The sequence below is a fragment of the Motacilla alba genome, chromosome 1A, assembly GCF_015832195.1.
Source record: "Motacilla alba alba isolate MOTALB_02 chromosome 1A, Motacilla_alba_V1.0_pri, whole genome shotgun sequence".
NCBI lineage: Eukaryota > Metazoa > Chordata > Aves > Passeriformes > Motacillidae > Motacilla > Motacilla alba.
The window spans coordinates 49,139,091-49,152,896 of record NC_052031.1 but is presented as its reverse complement, the minus strand read 5'-3'; the positions used below and the strand labels follow the sequence as shown (position 1 = coordinate 49,152,896).

General features: G+C 43.9%; 1 protein-coding gene across 4 annotated transcripts in view; it reads left to right on the top strand.

Moving 5' to 3' along the window:
* Positions 1-13,163, top strand: part of GRAP2 (GRB2 related adaptor protein 2) — a 40,694-nt gene extending 27,531 nt beyond the window's left edge. For all 4 annotated transcript variants that reach the window (XM_038154258.1, XM_038154260.1, XM_038154259.1 and 1 more), the window contains exons 3-8: positions 1,077-1,168; positions 3,405-3,524; positions 5,290-5,458; positions 7,079-7,207; positions 8,603-8,722; positions 10,926-13,163. In XM_038154258.1, coding sequence (XP_038010186.1) covers positions 1,077-1,168; positions 3,405-3,524; positions 5,290-5,458; positions 7,079-7,207; positions 8,603-8,722; positions 10,926-11,105 — 810 coding nt within the window. In that variant the 3' untranslated portion in view covers positions 11,106-13,163. The remainder of the gene's footprint in view (positions 1-1,076; positions 1,169-3,404; positions 3,525-5,289; positions 5,459-7,078; positions 7,208-8,602; positions 8,723-10,925) is intronic.
* The last annotated feature ends 643 nt before the right edge of the window (positions 13,164-13,806 follow it).

Sequence of the window (13,806 nt, the reverse complement as noted above, 5' to 3'; positions counted from 1 at the left end):
TTTGCTCCAGAGACAGTAACATCCTGTTCCCAATACAAAGCAGTTAAAATGTGCCTTAGGCTCCCAAAACCATGAGACTGGCTCACAAAGTAAGTATTATTACTGTTAACAATAGATTTTAAATTAAGTCTTCTCCACTGGCTTTTTCCTTTTAAAACTGTCATGGCTCATGCTTTTAGGCCCCTCTCCAAAACCAGAAAGAGCAGGAACATGGTCTATTTCATACAGCAGAATCCTGTCCCAGGAGCTGGAATGTCAAACAAAACACTAAAGACCACAACATTTGCAGTAAAATCCCAATGTGCTTGTATTCCTGTCCTCTCTCCTCTAGCTCAGGGCTGTATCTTGGGCCATCAGCCAGGGTGTCGTGAATTTGGGCCCTCCCTGGTCAGCAGTGATGTTTCTAAGGACCATTACAGTTAACATTAACGTGAGCACACTTGAAGCTGCTCCAGTGTGTGATGTGGACTCACTTCCAGCTATCCTACAATCTCCTAAGTATAACAGTGTCTTGAAAACACTTTTTACCTCCTTCTTATGTCTACCTTGGCAAAGCTCAGGGCAGCTGAAGCTTTAACCCACTAAAGAATCTCATGTGAAATGACAGGTGAGAGCACATGGTAACATCTGTGCGTCCATAACACACACGGACACAGCTGTATGTCCCTCCATACCCATATGTCAGAGGAGTTTTCACTGATATTTTCTTCTTCCCTTGTGAATCTGAGGTGCTCCAGTACCAACTACAAAAGGCAGGACAGAAAATAAATTAAATCCTTACTAAGTCCTTCAAAGCTGAATTTCTCCATTTCACAGGCATCAGAGATACATGGACCGGCAGTCAGACAAAGGGGTAAAGTTAACAAGCCATCTCTGTAATTCTACTTGGGCTTTTTTATTGCTTGCTTGCTCTGAAGTGGTCATCAGCCACTAACCTTGTTGTGCTGTGTGTGGGGAGTAGACAATGTGTACCATTTTCTTCTACTCTTACAAGACTTTCTAGGTTTCTTCCTGAATCTTCATTACTTTTGCCTGTCTCAGGAGACACATTTATTCCATCCGTTTCTCCATTGCAGATTTTGAGCTCCCAGGAAGAGTGGTACAAGGCTGAGCTCAGAAGTCACGAGGGCTACGTTCCCAAGAACTTCATTGATTTCCATGTTCCCCCGTAAGTGTGACAGAAATGGTGTCACCACCATGGCATATTTCCCCCGAATGCTGTCAGGACCACGTCTGCATGCACACGCAGAGGACAGGACAGGGGAAGTGCTGGGCATAACATCCTGCACCTTGGGGCTGGCAGGGATTGCCATAATGCTACACACGGTTCTGCCAGCGCAGCGTATTTCTACCCCAAAGCATCCTCTGCTCTTTCGGAGCTAAATGGATCTCGATGATCGCTGTCAGTCCCAAGTGACTCTTTTAGTTGCTGCTGTGCAGAGGGACGCTGGGATGTGGCAAGAATTGCATTTAGATGTCCTCAGAGAGAGGGAGAATAGTCATGATGTGAAATCTTGGGAGCAGACACAGAAGCAAAGGGCAGAGCGAGAGATCTTTCTGAAAACGAATTATAAAAAAATTTTCTCCCCTCCGACTCTGAACGACGCTGACTCCCTTTTCCCACCCTGCCACCGCATTCCCTCGTCCCGAAGTGCTTGTGAGCTTCTGTCGGTGCACTAGAGGTCAGTGCAGTGCTGCGCGACTGTGACAGCTGCTGTCACTCTGCATCGGCGGAGTTGATAGACCAGACATGCCGCCCTGCCCTCCCTCTCTCGCACACAAACAGATCTCTCAGGGGACAGGCGTACCTGCGTTTTTCTCTTCCCGCTGAGGAGATGGAACTGCACTTACAGAAAGGACTGATGCGTGTTGGAATGCATGTTAAATATGCTCTCCAGCCCTGTGCCATAAATATGACAGTGCATGGGATTTTTACAACCTTTCAGTCAGCAGAAATGCTCCCAGAAGCACCTCTTTTTGTCCTCTTCTTTCAGAAGTGCTGCAGCATTTCAGGGGTGAACAGGCAGGGCATGCACCAAGCCCAGTACTTGTGGCTGTAATGCACTGGTGCCCTGAGCAGTCATACTGGGAGCACATAGGGATTTTGAGGTTACAAATAAGTGCCTCTGTTCCCTTTGGAGGTGGCACTTACTGGCCTTTTTGGACATAAGCCAACCTGCTTGGCTGAGCTGAAGGACATTATTCATTTGCTGTGCAAATACAGGCTTGTACTTTTGGGCCTCAGGAGGATGAGATCTTCCAGTCAGTTGTTCTTGTTCGCACTTTCACAGGGCGGTGCCATCACTCAGGAGCACTGGCAGCTTCTTTTTTCACATACATTTTTCTCATGTTGCTTTCTCTGTAAAAGAGCTGCAAAGAAATATTTCCACTTTGACACTTTTCTAAGTGCCAGGTCTGCACTTTTAAGCAGTTCAGCCCAGATGACAGAACTAGACATAGGGATGAAAGCTGCCTCCTATTTTTGATGGATTGTTTTTGCCCATCTTTCTCTGATTAAGTAATCATTGAGATTGGTTATCAAGGCTCATCTGATTTTTCTTTGCTAATGATACATAGGTAGACTGTGGTGATAATAACGAATTCCAAAGCAGAAATGAGAGATGTAGGAACTTAACAGTCCTTCATTTTAATGCAATACAGGCAATTGCATATTAGGTGAAGTCAAAGACTGCAGGTTGTAAATCTTATTAGCTATGGAGTGGACATATGCAAATGTATGTGATTTTGTGTTTCTCTGCTGAAAAATTCCTAGTGGCATCATATTCTTTTACTATTTATGGTGACTTCCTCATTATTAGTCCAGTGCCTTATGCTGTTGTTTGTTATGCCTGGCTAGATTTGTGTAAGTGTGCTTATGTATTCTGTGCTTCTGTAATTTTGTGATATTGCAACTCTTGCAGGAACCGATTTATTAGTAGTAAAACTTTCATGGCTTGCTTCTACTAAAAATTTATGTGTGTTCCATGCAATATATCCATCACACCCAGTAATTTTCAATCAGTTTGCCAAAAAGCAATTTGATGTGTATGTCTGAGAATTATGTGTATATATATGTATACATACACATTTGTCATTTAAAATTTCTTTGACTAACACCTTCTTGTACTGTGTCTGTAATTACAGTTTCAGCTGAGTGTTACTTCTTAGCAGACCAAAACTTACATTGTTCTCTTTGCCTGTACATGCTTTTACTACTCAAACAAAATGGTCTGCATCCATCCATCTCTGTACCTCAGCATATACGTGGCCACTGGGAGTAGCCATATGGGCTCCTCTGATCTTTTTGTTTTCTTCCCTCCACCCTGCTTATTCATGTCTCCCTACCCTCAACTTTTTTATTCCTCACCTTAATTCACATCTCCATGATTTTTCCCACTTGACAGCTGGTTTGATGAGAAGATATCCCGGCACGAAGCAGAGAACCTTCTCATGAGCAAAGGAGTCGGCTGCTTCATCGTCCGAGCCAGTCAGAACTCTCAAGGTGACTTCTCCATCTCTGTCAGGTATCTGCTTCTAACAGCATATTCCTGCTTCTTTACCTGTTTAATGGTGTCCCTAGCCTCCTCTCTTAAGGATTCCTAATGTGATGTAGGCTCTTGAGAAGTTTGCGTGCTGCCAGTCACTGGTAGTGCTGCTGTGTTGTGAATGAGAACAAATTAGGCATCTGATTCCCAAATGTTTCTGCCTCTTTTCAAGTGACACAGTGAATGCCCCATTCCAAAGCTGCATCCCCTGGTGACCTCCTTCTCTGAAAGAGCTACAGCAAAGCAGAATGGTACAGGGAAAGTCTCCCACTGTGCTTGATATGTGTCTTCCATTTGTTTTAATTCCCTGACAACTCTGGTTACCAAATTCAAGAATTCAGCTGCTACCTATGAAGAGATTATTATTACATTGTTAACTTATTTCCCACAGGTCACTAAACAGCCATTGGACAAGGACTGGTTTTTCATTGCTTGCAGCCCAGCTGCATTTCAGCAGCTTGCTGTAGCCCGGCACTTATGAGTCCATTTGCTTCAAAGCAGAGCTCTTAAATGATATTTGATTTCCCAATTTTCAGTCAAATAGTTGATAACCAGTTTTAAATTAGAGTCATGATTAACAAGTCATGATTAGTCTTTTCCAAGTGGTATGTACGTGCTGATTCAGGCAGCTCAAAAAGTATCCAGAAGGAATGCAGGAAAACATTCTGGTTACATTTGCACCAATTAACACCAGCAAATCAAGCACAGTCGGGCTTTCTCTGGCCCTGAAGTCAAGCAGTGAACTAGAGGTCAAATCTGTATGGCTACACCCTCTTCTCCTCACCAAACAGAAGAGCTGTATTCAAGCAGCTCCCTGTGAACAGCTCCTGGCCTGTTCTTTCTAACCATGGCCCAGCACTATCTAAGGGAGGGCTTTTCCATTTAAACCACAACCATGCTAACACTTCAACAGCTTGGGGCTGTAACAGTCAAGGATAGCATTCAGTCCCTGCCTGTCCCCATTTAGTTTATTTGTGCAGATGTAGCCTCTGAGAAGAGTGTTTTGAGTGCCTGGAGTTGCACAGGGCAAGGAGGTGGGTACCAAAGCCAGATCACGTGTGATGCAAAAAGGAATTGTACACATCAGACAAGAGGTGAGAGGAGGGGAGGTGCAGGGGCAATAAGGGGCAGAAGGTTGAGATTGTTAATTTGGCTTGTAACAGCATCAGAAAATTCCTTTTTTTTTTTTTCTTTTTGAATAGGGAGAATGACCTGTAGTAAGTTACACAAGATTTATCTAGTTACACTAGATAACACTAGTTACACTAGAATCTAGTTACACTAGCTTTTTTACCATCTTAAAGTTTAGTGTATGGCTTCACATGACTGTGTCTGCATATAGTGGTGATCCCCATGGTGTGTAAAGGTGTAATACAGGTCTTACAGCCAATGCAGACTAGATGTTAACAGGACCTGCAGAGGCATTTGGGTAGACTACAACCGCACTTTTTCACCCTGGAAGCTCCTGTGACCTTTATTTCAAAAGAGAGGGTTTAAAACCCTACGCTTTGTTCTGATAGTCCTTTGTGACTGGGCAGCCCTGGGGCACTCTGTGGTTGCAAATCAATGAGTCTTTTGAAACAGAGCCACATCTGGGTCCAGTACGCACAAGGACTGCTATTGCATGACTTTCCAGAAGTCTAGATTTGGCCAGGCAAGAAGATTTGGTACCCTTCTAGAAAACACTTTTTCAAGAAAGGTAAAAGTGCAATCTGTTGATGATCTCTTTTCCATTGGGATCCAGGCATGAAGATGATGTGCAACACTTCAAAGTGATGAGGGATTCAAAGGGTAGCTATTACTTGTGGACAGAGAAATTTCACTCGCTAAACAAGCTGGTGGACTACTACAAGACAACTTCCATCTCCAGGCAGAAACAGATCTTCCTAAGGGACAACAGCCAAGAAGAAAAGGTAAACACAAACTGTCCTTAAGAGTTTCTCAGTCAGAAACCTTTCTGTGTAAGGAGTTCATCCCATGAGAATGTCTCAGGATGAGGAGGAAGACAGTCTGTCCCTGGAAATCCAGCCACTTAACTACACTGGTGGGGCCTGAGACACAGATTCTTAGTGGATTCAGTGGTATGTAGAGTTGTATAATTGAGCAGAATGTTTTGATTCTTCAAATCTGAATAGAGGGGCTTTGTTAAAGCTGTGCTAAGACCTCAGAGCTGAAATTCTAAGATTCCAAGGGAAGCAGGATTTACCCTACTGAAATGCCTAGATGTCCTAAGGGCAGGTACAGAGCTGACTGGTGGATTATGACTGCGAAGAATTTGAGTCTATTTTCTTAGTGTCCTTGCACGCACCCAGAGTACAACTACACCTGCAAGTTTGTCTGCTCAGAATTGTCCATCTTCTGCTACTGAGCAAACACAGTAAAAGGAATGTGGAGGAACAGAGGGCAGAACCTGGAGCAGTTAACCTGGCTGCTAGGAACTGGAAAGTACTGCTGAGAAGAACATAGGAGATCTGGGAACAAGATGTGCCTTCAGGGAAGGTATAGTCAATGTTTGAGAAGGCAGACAAATCCCAGTCCAATGAATGCCTGGTTTTGTGCCAGGGGAACAAGCAAATGACATAGGAGAGGCTGCTACACCTTGCACTCCCTGTACTGGGAGTGAACATGCCTGGTCACTGCAGCAACCAAAGTGCTGCTTTACTGGGAAACGGACTCTGATATTAAATTACCAGGATGTGCAAGTAGAGGCAAGGCAGAAAGTATGTGACCTGCTGACTACAGCAGTAAAGTTTTATAGGCTGCATGTGGGTCATTCTTGCTGGCTCAAAATGAGAGATGATACATTTTTCAGTCTGAAGAATGGGCCTGGGTTGTTGTCTTGTTCTAGGCCACTTATACAGAGCTTTAAAAATGCTCTAGTAAGGTTTTAAAATAGAGGCTCTGGGATCTGTGAGAGAGAGATCACAGCGACGAGTCTCTGTGCATGGGGAAGCAAAGCCTGTATGCATGTATATCAGTATAGCAACCTGTTTGGGCTGACTGTGAGCAGGAAGGGAAAGAGATGCATTTGTTCCAAGATGCAGACAGACAAATGAAAGAACAGAACTCAAGTTTGCTTTGGCAAACTCTCTGTACATTTATTATGGTGATGGGCACAGCAGAGTATGTTTGGCACTCATCACAGTGGAGTTTCTGTTCACAATTGAAATTTTTAGATGCTACAGCCATATGATAAAATGATTGCAATATAGATATTAGTGCAGAGACGAATGAATTCTAAGGGCAGTATTTCAAGAAAGAGCTTGGCTCCTGTGCTGATCCTCACATCAGTAGCCATATTTTCAGCCCAGCACCTCCCAGTACTACCCTGACTTCAGATAGAGAGTGGCTACGACAAAGATCTAAAATACAGGATTCCTGATTTGTTCTTCTGTTCAGAGAGGCGGGGTCTTTTATTTGAAAGAGCCTGCAGAGTAGTGGGTAGTGGTAGTGCTCAGTGTGCAATGACTGCACGGCTTTAGTCAAGGATGTGGTAAGAAGTGATCTCACTTTTGTGATCTTTTTTCCTTCAGGAGAGGCGTGGTGGGAGCCTGGAACGGATAGGTCGGGAAGGATTCCACATGGGAGGAGCAGCTGGAGAAGATCATTCTATATCCAAGAGATACTTAGAGCATCCTGTTCCCATACTGCAGCAGCAACAGGTACTACCAGAAACAAGGGGCTGGGCCATCAAGCCCAGGCATATGAAACATTGGCTTTCATTGCTTGGTGGCGAGTGAGCAGTCATTTTGTCAATAATCTGCATCTCTCAGCTGTGCACACAAAAGAGAACTTGTTTCCTAGGTGTTTCCTACTTCTTTTCTCCATCTACCTGGGCCAGTTTGTGTTGATATGACTTAGATGTGTGGTCTTATGGCTACTTCTCTTTGAATTTGATTTTGTCTCATTCTTCTTTGGCTATTTTGGCTACTAGATTTATAGGCCTGCTTGCTGTCCTTTACACTATGGAGCAGCCCAAGAAAAAGTAAAGTAGTGAGTCTTCAGATACAGTCAGCTGCACCAGCACAACTGATGTTCCCCCAGCATATGGGACAGAGGAAGAGCAAGGAGTGGACAGGACTGGGTTATAATAACTCCAGATTGGCTGAAGTCCCCTTGCAAGCATGGCTTTTATTTGTCAGTTAGAACAACCTTAATTTTTCTCCAAAAGTCTTAGAGACCAAAGAAGCCCCTCTCTGACCATTTGTCCCAGCAGCTGTGAAACACAGCTGAGGAGAGTCAACTTTCAGTTACTAAAATTGAAATCCAAAATAAAACAGTCTAAGCTGACCTCTTCCATGAGGATCATTTACTTACAGAACTGGAGCACAGGGACTTTATTGGAAGCAGACATCTAAAATTATTAATGTGTGGGCTTGGTCCTGACTCCTTGCCTGCTAACAACACTTAGATCCCCTCATTTATACATCTCAGAATATATATGTGTCATGGTTTAATTTCAGCTAGCAACTAAGTACCATGCATCTACTCACTCACTCCTCCTCCTGCGGGTGGGAGTAGGGAAAGAATCAAGAAAAAGTAGAACTCGTGAGTTAAGATAAGAACAAAATAATAATTGAAATAGAGTAAATAGTAGTAGTAGTAGTAGTAGTAGTAGTAGTAGTAGTAGTAGTAGTAGTAGTAGTAGTAATAAAAATAGTTGTTATTATAATTTTCTGTTTATTTAAAAGGAAATAACAAAAAGAGAGAGAGGAATAAAGCTCAAGAAAAAGAAGTGATGCACAATACAATTACTTATCACCCACTGGCTGATGCCAGTCCCTAACCAGTTATTGGCCTCTTCTGGCCAACCCCACCCAGTTTATATACTGGGTATGATGCTCTAGAGTATGGAATATCCCTTTGGCCAGACACTGAGAAGCCCTTGATTTAGAGTGAGCCACTGCTTAGCAACAACTGAAACATTAGTGTATTATCAGCAGTATTCACATACTGAATCCAAAACACAGCATTATACCAGCTGCTACAGAGAAAATTAACTCTATTCCAGCCAAAACCACAGCAACATGACTTTTCTGCTGCTTTTTTCTTTCTAGGAAAGATATGGTGGGAGTCTGGACAGGAACGACATGATGCATAGACTAAGGGATCCTGGCCAAGGAAGTGCAGGAGCTATGCAACGGAGACACACAGACCCACTGCACCAGCAGACACCGGTAGGTGATGCACCTGGAAGGCCTCCTCTGCCCAAGTCAGTCCTTTAGCAATGGCCAAGCAGTCTGGACAGTGTCACCTACATGGAGGTTGCATGAGAAGTAGTGTATTTTGCCTGCCAGGCCATGTCTTACGAGACATTTCTGAGTCTCATGACTTTATCCCTGCCACTTGAACTTGCTCCTGGGACACTCTGAGGGTAGGACTACAGTGTTATGTGAGCATAGTTCTGGTAACTGCTCTCAAGGTCAGTCTTATGCAGTCTCAGTGGAAGAGGGAACTTAGCATGAGCTCAGCAAAATAGGGACAATCCCCATCTGGGACACTGGAATGAGCACAAACTCACCCATGGATTTTGATCAAGCACAAGACCAGTCCAGCAGAAGACATTTCTGAAAGCCTAATGATCTCTTCTAGTAGAACTTCATGTCCATTAATGCACAGGGCTTTCAGTTATCTTTGCCACCACAGCCAGGCAGTGACTGATGTCAGTAGCTAAATGTGCAGTACATTTTTTAAGTTCTATGTAGAGCAGCCTCATGATGCTATACCATGCTACAGTGCTCCTCCTGTCTTGCAATGCACTTGTAGCCACACTGTCTCTTCCTTAATTTTTGCTGCAGTCCTGAGAAGGCCTGAGACCACCCAGCTCTATTTGACTGTGCCTGGCACATCTCTCAGGCCTCCTTTGCCATCAAAGCAGGACTCACCTACCCGATACCCTTGGCTGTCAGAGCCCCTTATCACTGTGGATGTGGGTGTGATGCAGATGTGTCTCTGCAGACACCCCAGACCACCTCCCTACGGGATCCAAACCTGGCACTTGACCTTCAGTCACTATCTGCTCTGCTAAGTCCCACTATGTGAATGCCCACACAGAATGTGGTGTCTTTCTCTGCCTCAGCCTGTGACTCCACTGCTAGCTACAAAGTATTTCCCCATCAGTTCAGTGTGACCTAAGGATGCTCCTCTTCCTTGAAGAAATGTCCAGCTTAGCCCATAACCAGAGAACCTAGGAGAGAAGGGAAGGACAGCAGACCTTTCTCAAGAATGAGTGAAAAAGACCAGATTGGATTAGATGATTTGGAACATGTTAAAAATAGGGCCATGCCTCTTTTCTTGGCAAAAGCCCTGAATCTTTATTGTAATCCAGCTTAAAATACAGTGGTTTTTATCTCTCAGAGGCTGTGACAATGAATAACAACATGCTTTTGCCTGCTACATCCCATCAGTGATGTAGAAGCCACAAATCCAATTATAGGAAGTTCTGCATGTCCAACTAAATAACTAGGGGCGAGGTCTAAGCAGGGCCCTGAATAGAAGATTTATCAAAATTTGTCTGCCTTCAAACAGATCTCTCCCTCTGTCCCTGCCAGACATACCTCCTAAATTATCCATGCCCTGTGGTGTGGATGCCAACAATTTCCCAGAAAGAAGCCCAAGCTATGTCCTTTAAAATATGATTTCTGGCCAAAGTGGGAGTTCGACTGCAAAGTCCATTTAGAAATATGCACTAACCATAGTGCATATTACAGTGCACACTCCAAATAAACTGGTATACCCAAACAGACACTAAATCCTTTGGACCTTGGGGACCTGACCTTGGGGAGAGTCTGAAGAAGGTTTAAGACCCTTCCCTATGCCCCAAAAGTGCCTGAAAGAACAAGTATCCTTCTTTATCCTTCTTTACAATATTTTCTACTCTTGCCTGTGTGCTGGCTCTCCCAGTCCTCAACTGGCCGAGGACACATTTTTATATCTGTACCAGCACCAGGCCAGCTCCCTAGAGCTGTTTCCTAATAGTTATAGCCCAGCAGGTCTCAGGTGGGAATCCTTCTGTGCTCCCATAACTGGCTTCAGATGTGGCTGTGCTGGCTGCCCTTGCAGGGCAGAGGCAGCAGAGCCATGAGAACACAATTTCCTAAGGACCTGCTCTCAGTCTGGCTTTTCACCTTATGGTGCAAATACCCACAAATACACTGAGGCTGCTGAGAAACCAAACACCGTCCCTCGGGTGTCCCAGGTAATTGGTCCCTCCTTCGTGGCATCTTGGCCACTTCCTGTTTTAATTGCAAGTTGGTCTAAATTCAGCACTGCTTGTCCTTGCGTAGTGAATATATTTACTGGGTCTTAAGAGGGGTCACAAAGATGATCTTTCAAAGTCCTGGCTCCTTGTTCCCTGCCTGTCTCTTCTCTCCTTTCCAGCGAACGCTGTGGGTCCGTGCCTTGTACGACTTTGATGCTATGGAGCACGATGAGCTGGGCTTCCGCACTGGGGACATCCTAGAGGTCCTGGACAGCTCCAACCCATCCTGGTGGAAAGGACGCCTGCGTGGGGAACTGGGTCTCTTTCCTGCCAACTACGTCACACCAGTGCTGCTGTAAGGGCACAGTATGGCCCAGAGGGCTCTGCTGGAGCTGCTCTTCTGACATGACAGGGACAGAGAAGGAGTGCATCTTCCCTTGCCACCAGGACATACATTGTTTTTTGTTTTGTCTTAATTTATTGGCAATTGATCTTTTGAAATGTTGGTATGAAAGCGAACCCTTTGAGGAAGAAATTTTTTACCCCTTTTTTTTCCACAGTCATGAAGGGGAGGGAGCAAAAATCTTGGACTGTTCAGAGAGACTTTGCTGCGTCCTCCCTGCCCTGTCACCTCTTTGGCTAACTGTTGATAAGCTCCTACAATTAGGTTTATTCTGTGGAAATGCCTCTCAGGAATGTCAGGCTTCTGGTAAACTTCAGGTTCAGTATTCAGGGACCCCTATCCCTTCATTTTGGATCTGGTAGCAGTCACAGTCTCTTCAGGCTCCATTCCACCTTTCTGTCAGAGGCAGGAGGGACACCCAAGTGAATTAAATGATCCTTGGCCACCACAATAATCGTTCATTTAGGGCTTTAGGTTAAGGTTGAGACAATCTAGACTTTCCTTAATAGTTCCTGGCTTTCTTCTAGTTTAACTATTTTCTTAATAGTTTCTGGCTTACCCATCTCACACTGTGTGTATGGTCTGTATGGATATACCAGATGAAGGGGAGGAACCCTTAAGCTTTTGTACAAACATGCAAGTGGTGAAGATATGGGAGGACAAGAAGCTTTCTTTGCTTCTTCTCGTAGGCCTGCTCTTCATTCTGTACCCCCTAACAACTTAGCCATTTTCAAGCTGCTTTCGTGGGTACCTACCTTCAGCTAGATAGTCTGATTAGAGCAGATCAGGCCCTTCAGCTAAATTAGTATCCACTGGATTGGATAACAATTAATATCCCTCACTGGTTCCTTTTGTAGAACGGAACTGGGGAGGGATTGGAGAGGTTTCTCTGGTTTGGTGGCAGAAGTTCTTTCCCTGAGAACTTGCTGTGCTGAGGATCACCATGTACACAAATCTGACTTACTACAGAAATGTCTCATCCAACAGGTTAAGCTGTTATTTTACAGTATGCAGAGAATAAAGCTGTAGCCATCTAATAGTCTATTCTCTATTCCAGTTTCTTTTGGATAAAATAAGGTAAATTAATAGGTTTTCAAAGAACTGCTGAGTGAATGTCCAGATGTGATAAAAATTTATTGCAAATGCACATTACCTGTCCCCTTCACAAACCCTGTGATGGGGACTCTACTGCATAACCACTGCTCAGGCATATTGATATGAAACAAGCTGCCTGAATTTTTCACATGTGGGACCTCAGCAGTCAGCAAGGAGAAGTGATAATTAATCATTATTGAAAAAGAAAGAATAGGCAAGTGAAAACCTCTAAACACAAATCAGACTCAGAAAAAAAAAAAAAGTTCTTATTTTTTGTTAGTCTCGGTGGAAGAAAGGAAGAAAAAGAACTCAGGAAATAGGTTCTTGGGGAAGGCCAATTCAATGTAGCTGGCCTGAATAAAGCTGCCAGCTAGACAGAGTATTAGCACAAAGAACCCATTTTGAGAGAACTCCACCAAAAGCAGATTGTTAATGGGTGAAGTAAAATGAGAATATTTAACAAGGCACATAAGCTCTATAGAGAATAGAAAACTTTGAAAGACTCAGTAAGAACTTAATGGCTACCACAGTGGTCCAGGGAATACGACTGCCTGGGCTGGATGTGGCCCTGTTCTCTTGCAGGAGCTCTGTTCTGGCCCTTTGGTGTCTTCTTCTGAAGGGAAGTCTATGAGGCTTCTTCAGGAACAAGATCCCTTAAGATTTGCATGAGGGTGTAACCTTAGTGACTCCAGTTTGAAGAGCAGTTTGGTGTGATTTGGCCTTTTTTAACCTTTCTGTGTGTTGGTTGGTTTTCTCCTAAGGTAGTAATAAATTTGAAAACGAGAGGGTTAATACTCAGTGAGGGAGAGGGAGAGCATTAAGGCCAAGAGGAGATGGAACCAAGAAACCAGAGACTAACAAAGGCAAAGGAGGAATAAAAATAATGAATCTTTCATATTCAGCTCTGGCTGAAACAAAAGAAATGGTGTATTCACAATTATTCCCATCATGTCAAATCATCTTTCAATTAATTCCCTTTTTTCTGTATTAGTTACTTTTAAAATCAGAAGCAATGTCTCCTTTTCCTTTCCTCAGCACTCTAAAGACCCTCTTGGTAGTGAAGATGTAGTTGCACAAAATTAATTGAAGATAATGCACTTAGCAGTTTGATAGCTCTTCATACATTTGAAACCCCTTTACAGAGATTAACTAATTAAGCAAGTCTAAGTAGTGCATTGTAAGTACCCCCGTGTTAACTCATGACTCATTTGAGGAAGAGGTAAATTTTCACGTGATTTTTTGAATTGATGTCTAAGGAACTAATACCTAAGGTAATTAGTGTTAAAGGACTGCACGCTAATTATGGACAACATACCAGAACCACAGTAAAATCAGGATTTCTCATTATGAGCAGCACCTAATGACAGCAAAATTACCAGGAGGTGACAGCCTCCCGGCATCTGTGATAACTCCACCAGTGCCTTGCTCTGCTGCCCTGAGCAGGGGCCAGGCTCGGGGCTGCCTTGCCCAGTCTCTCTTGCCTCTGCTTTTGGCCTTGCAGTGCTGCTGCAGTTACTGCCCGTGGCAGGAGCTGGGAGGCACAGGTGTCAGCCTGCATTTTT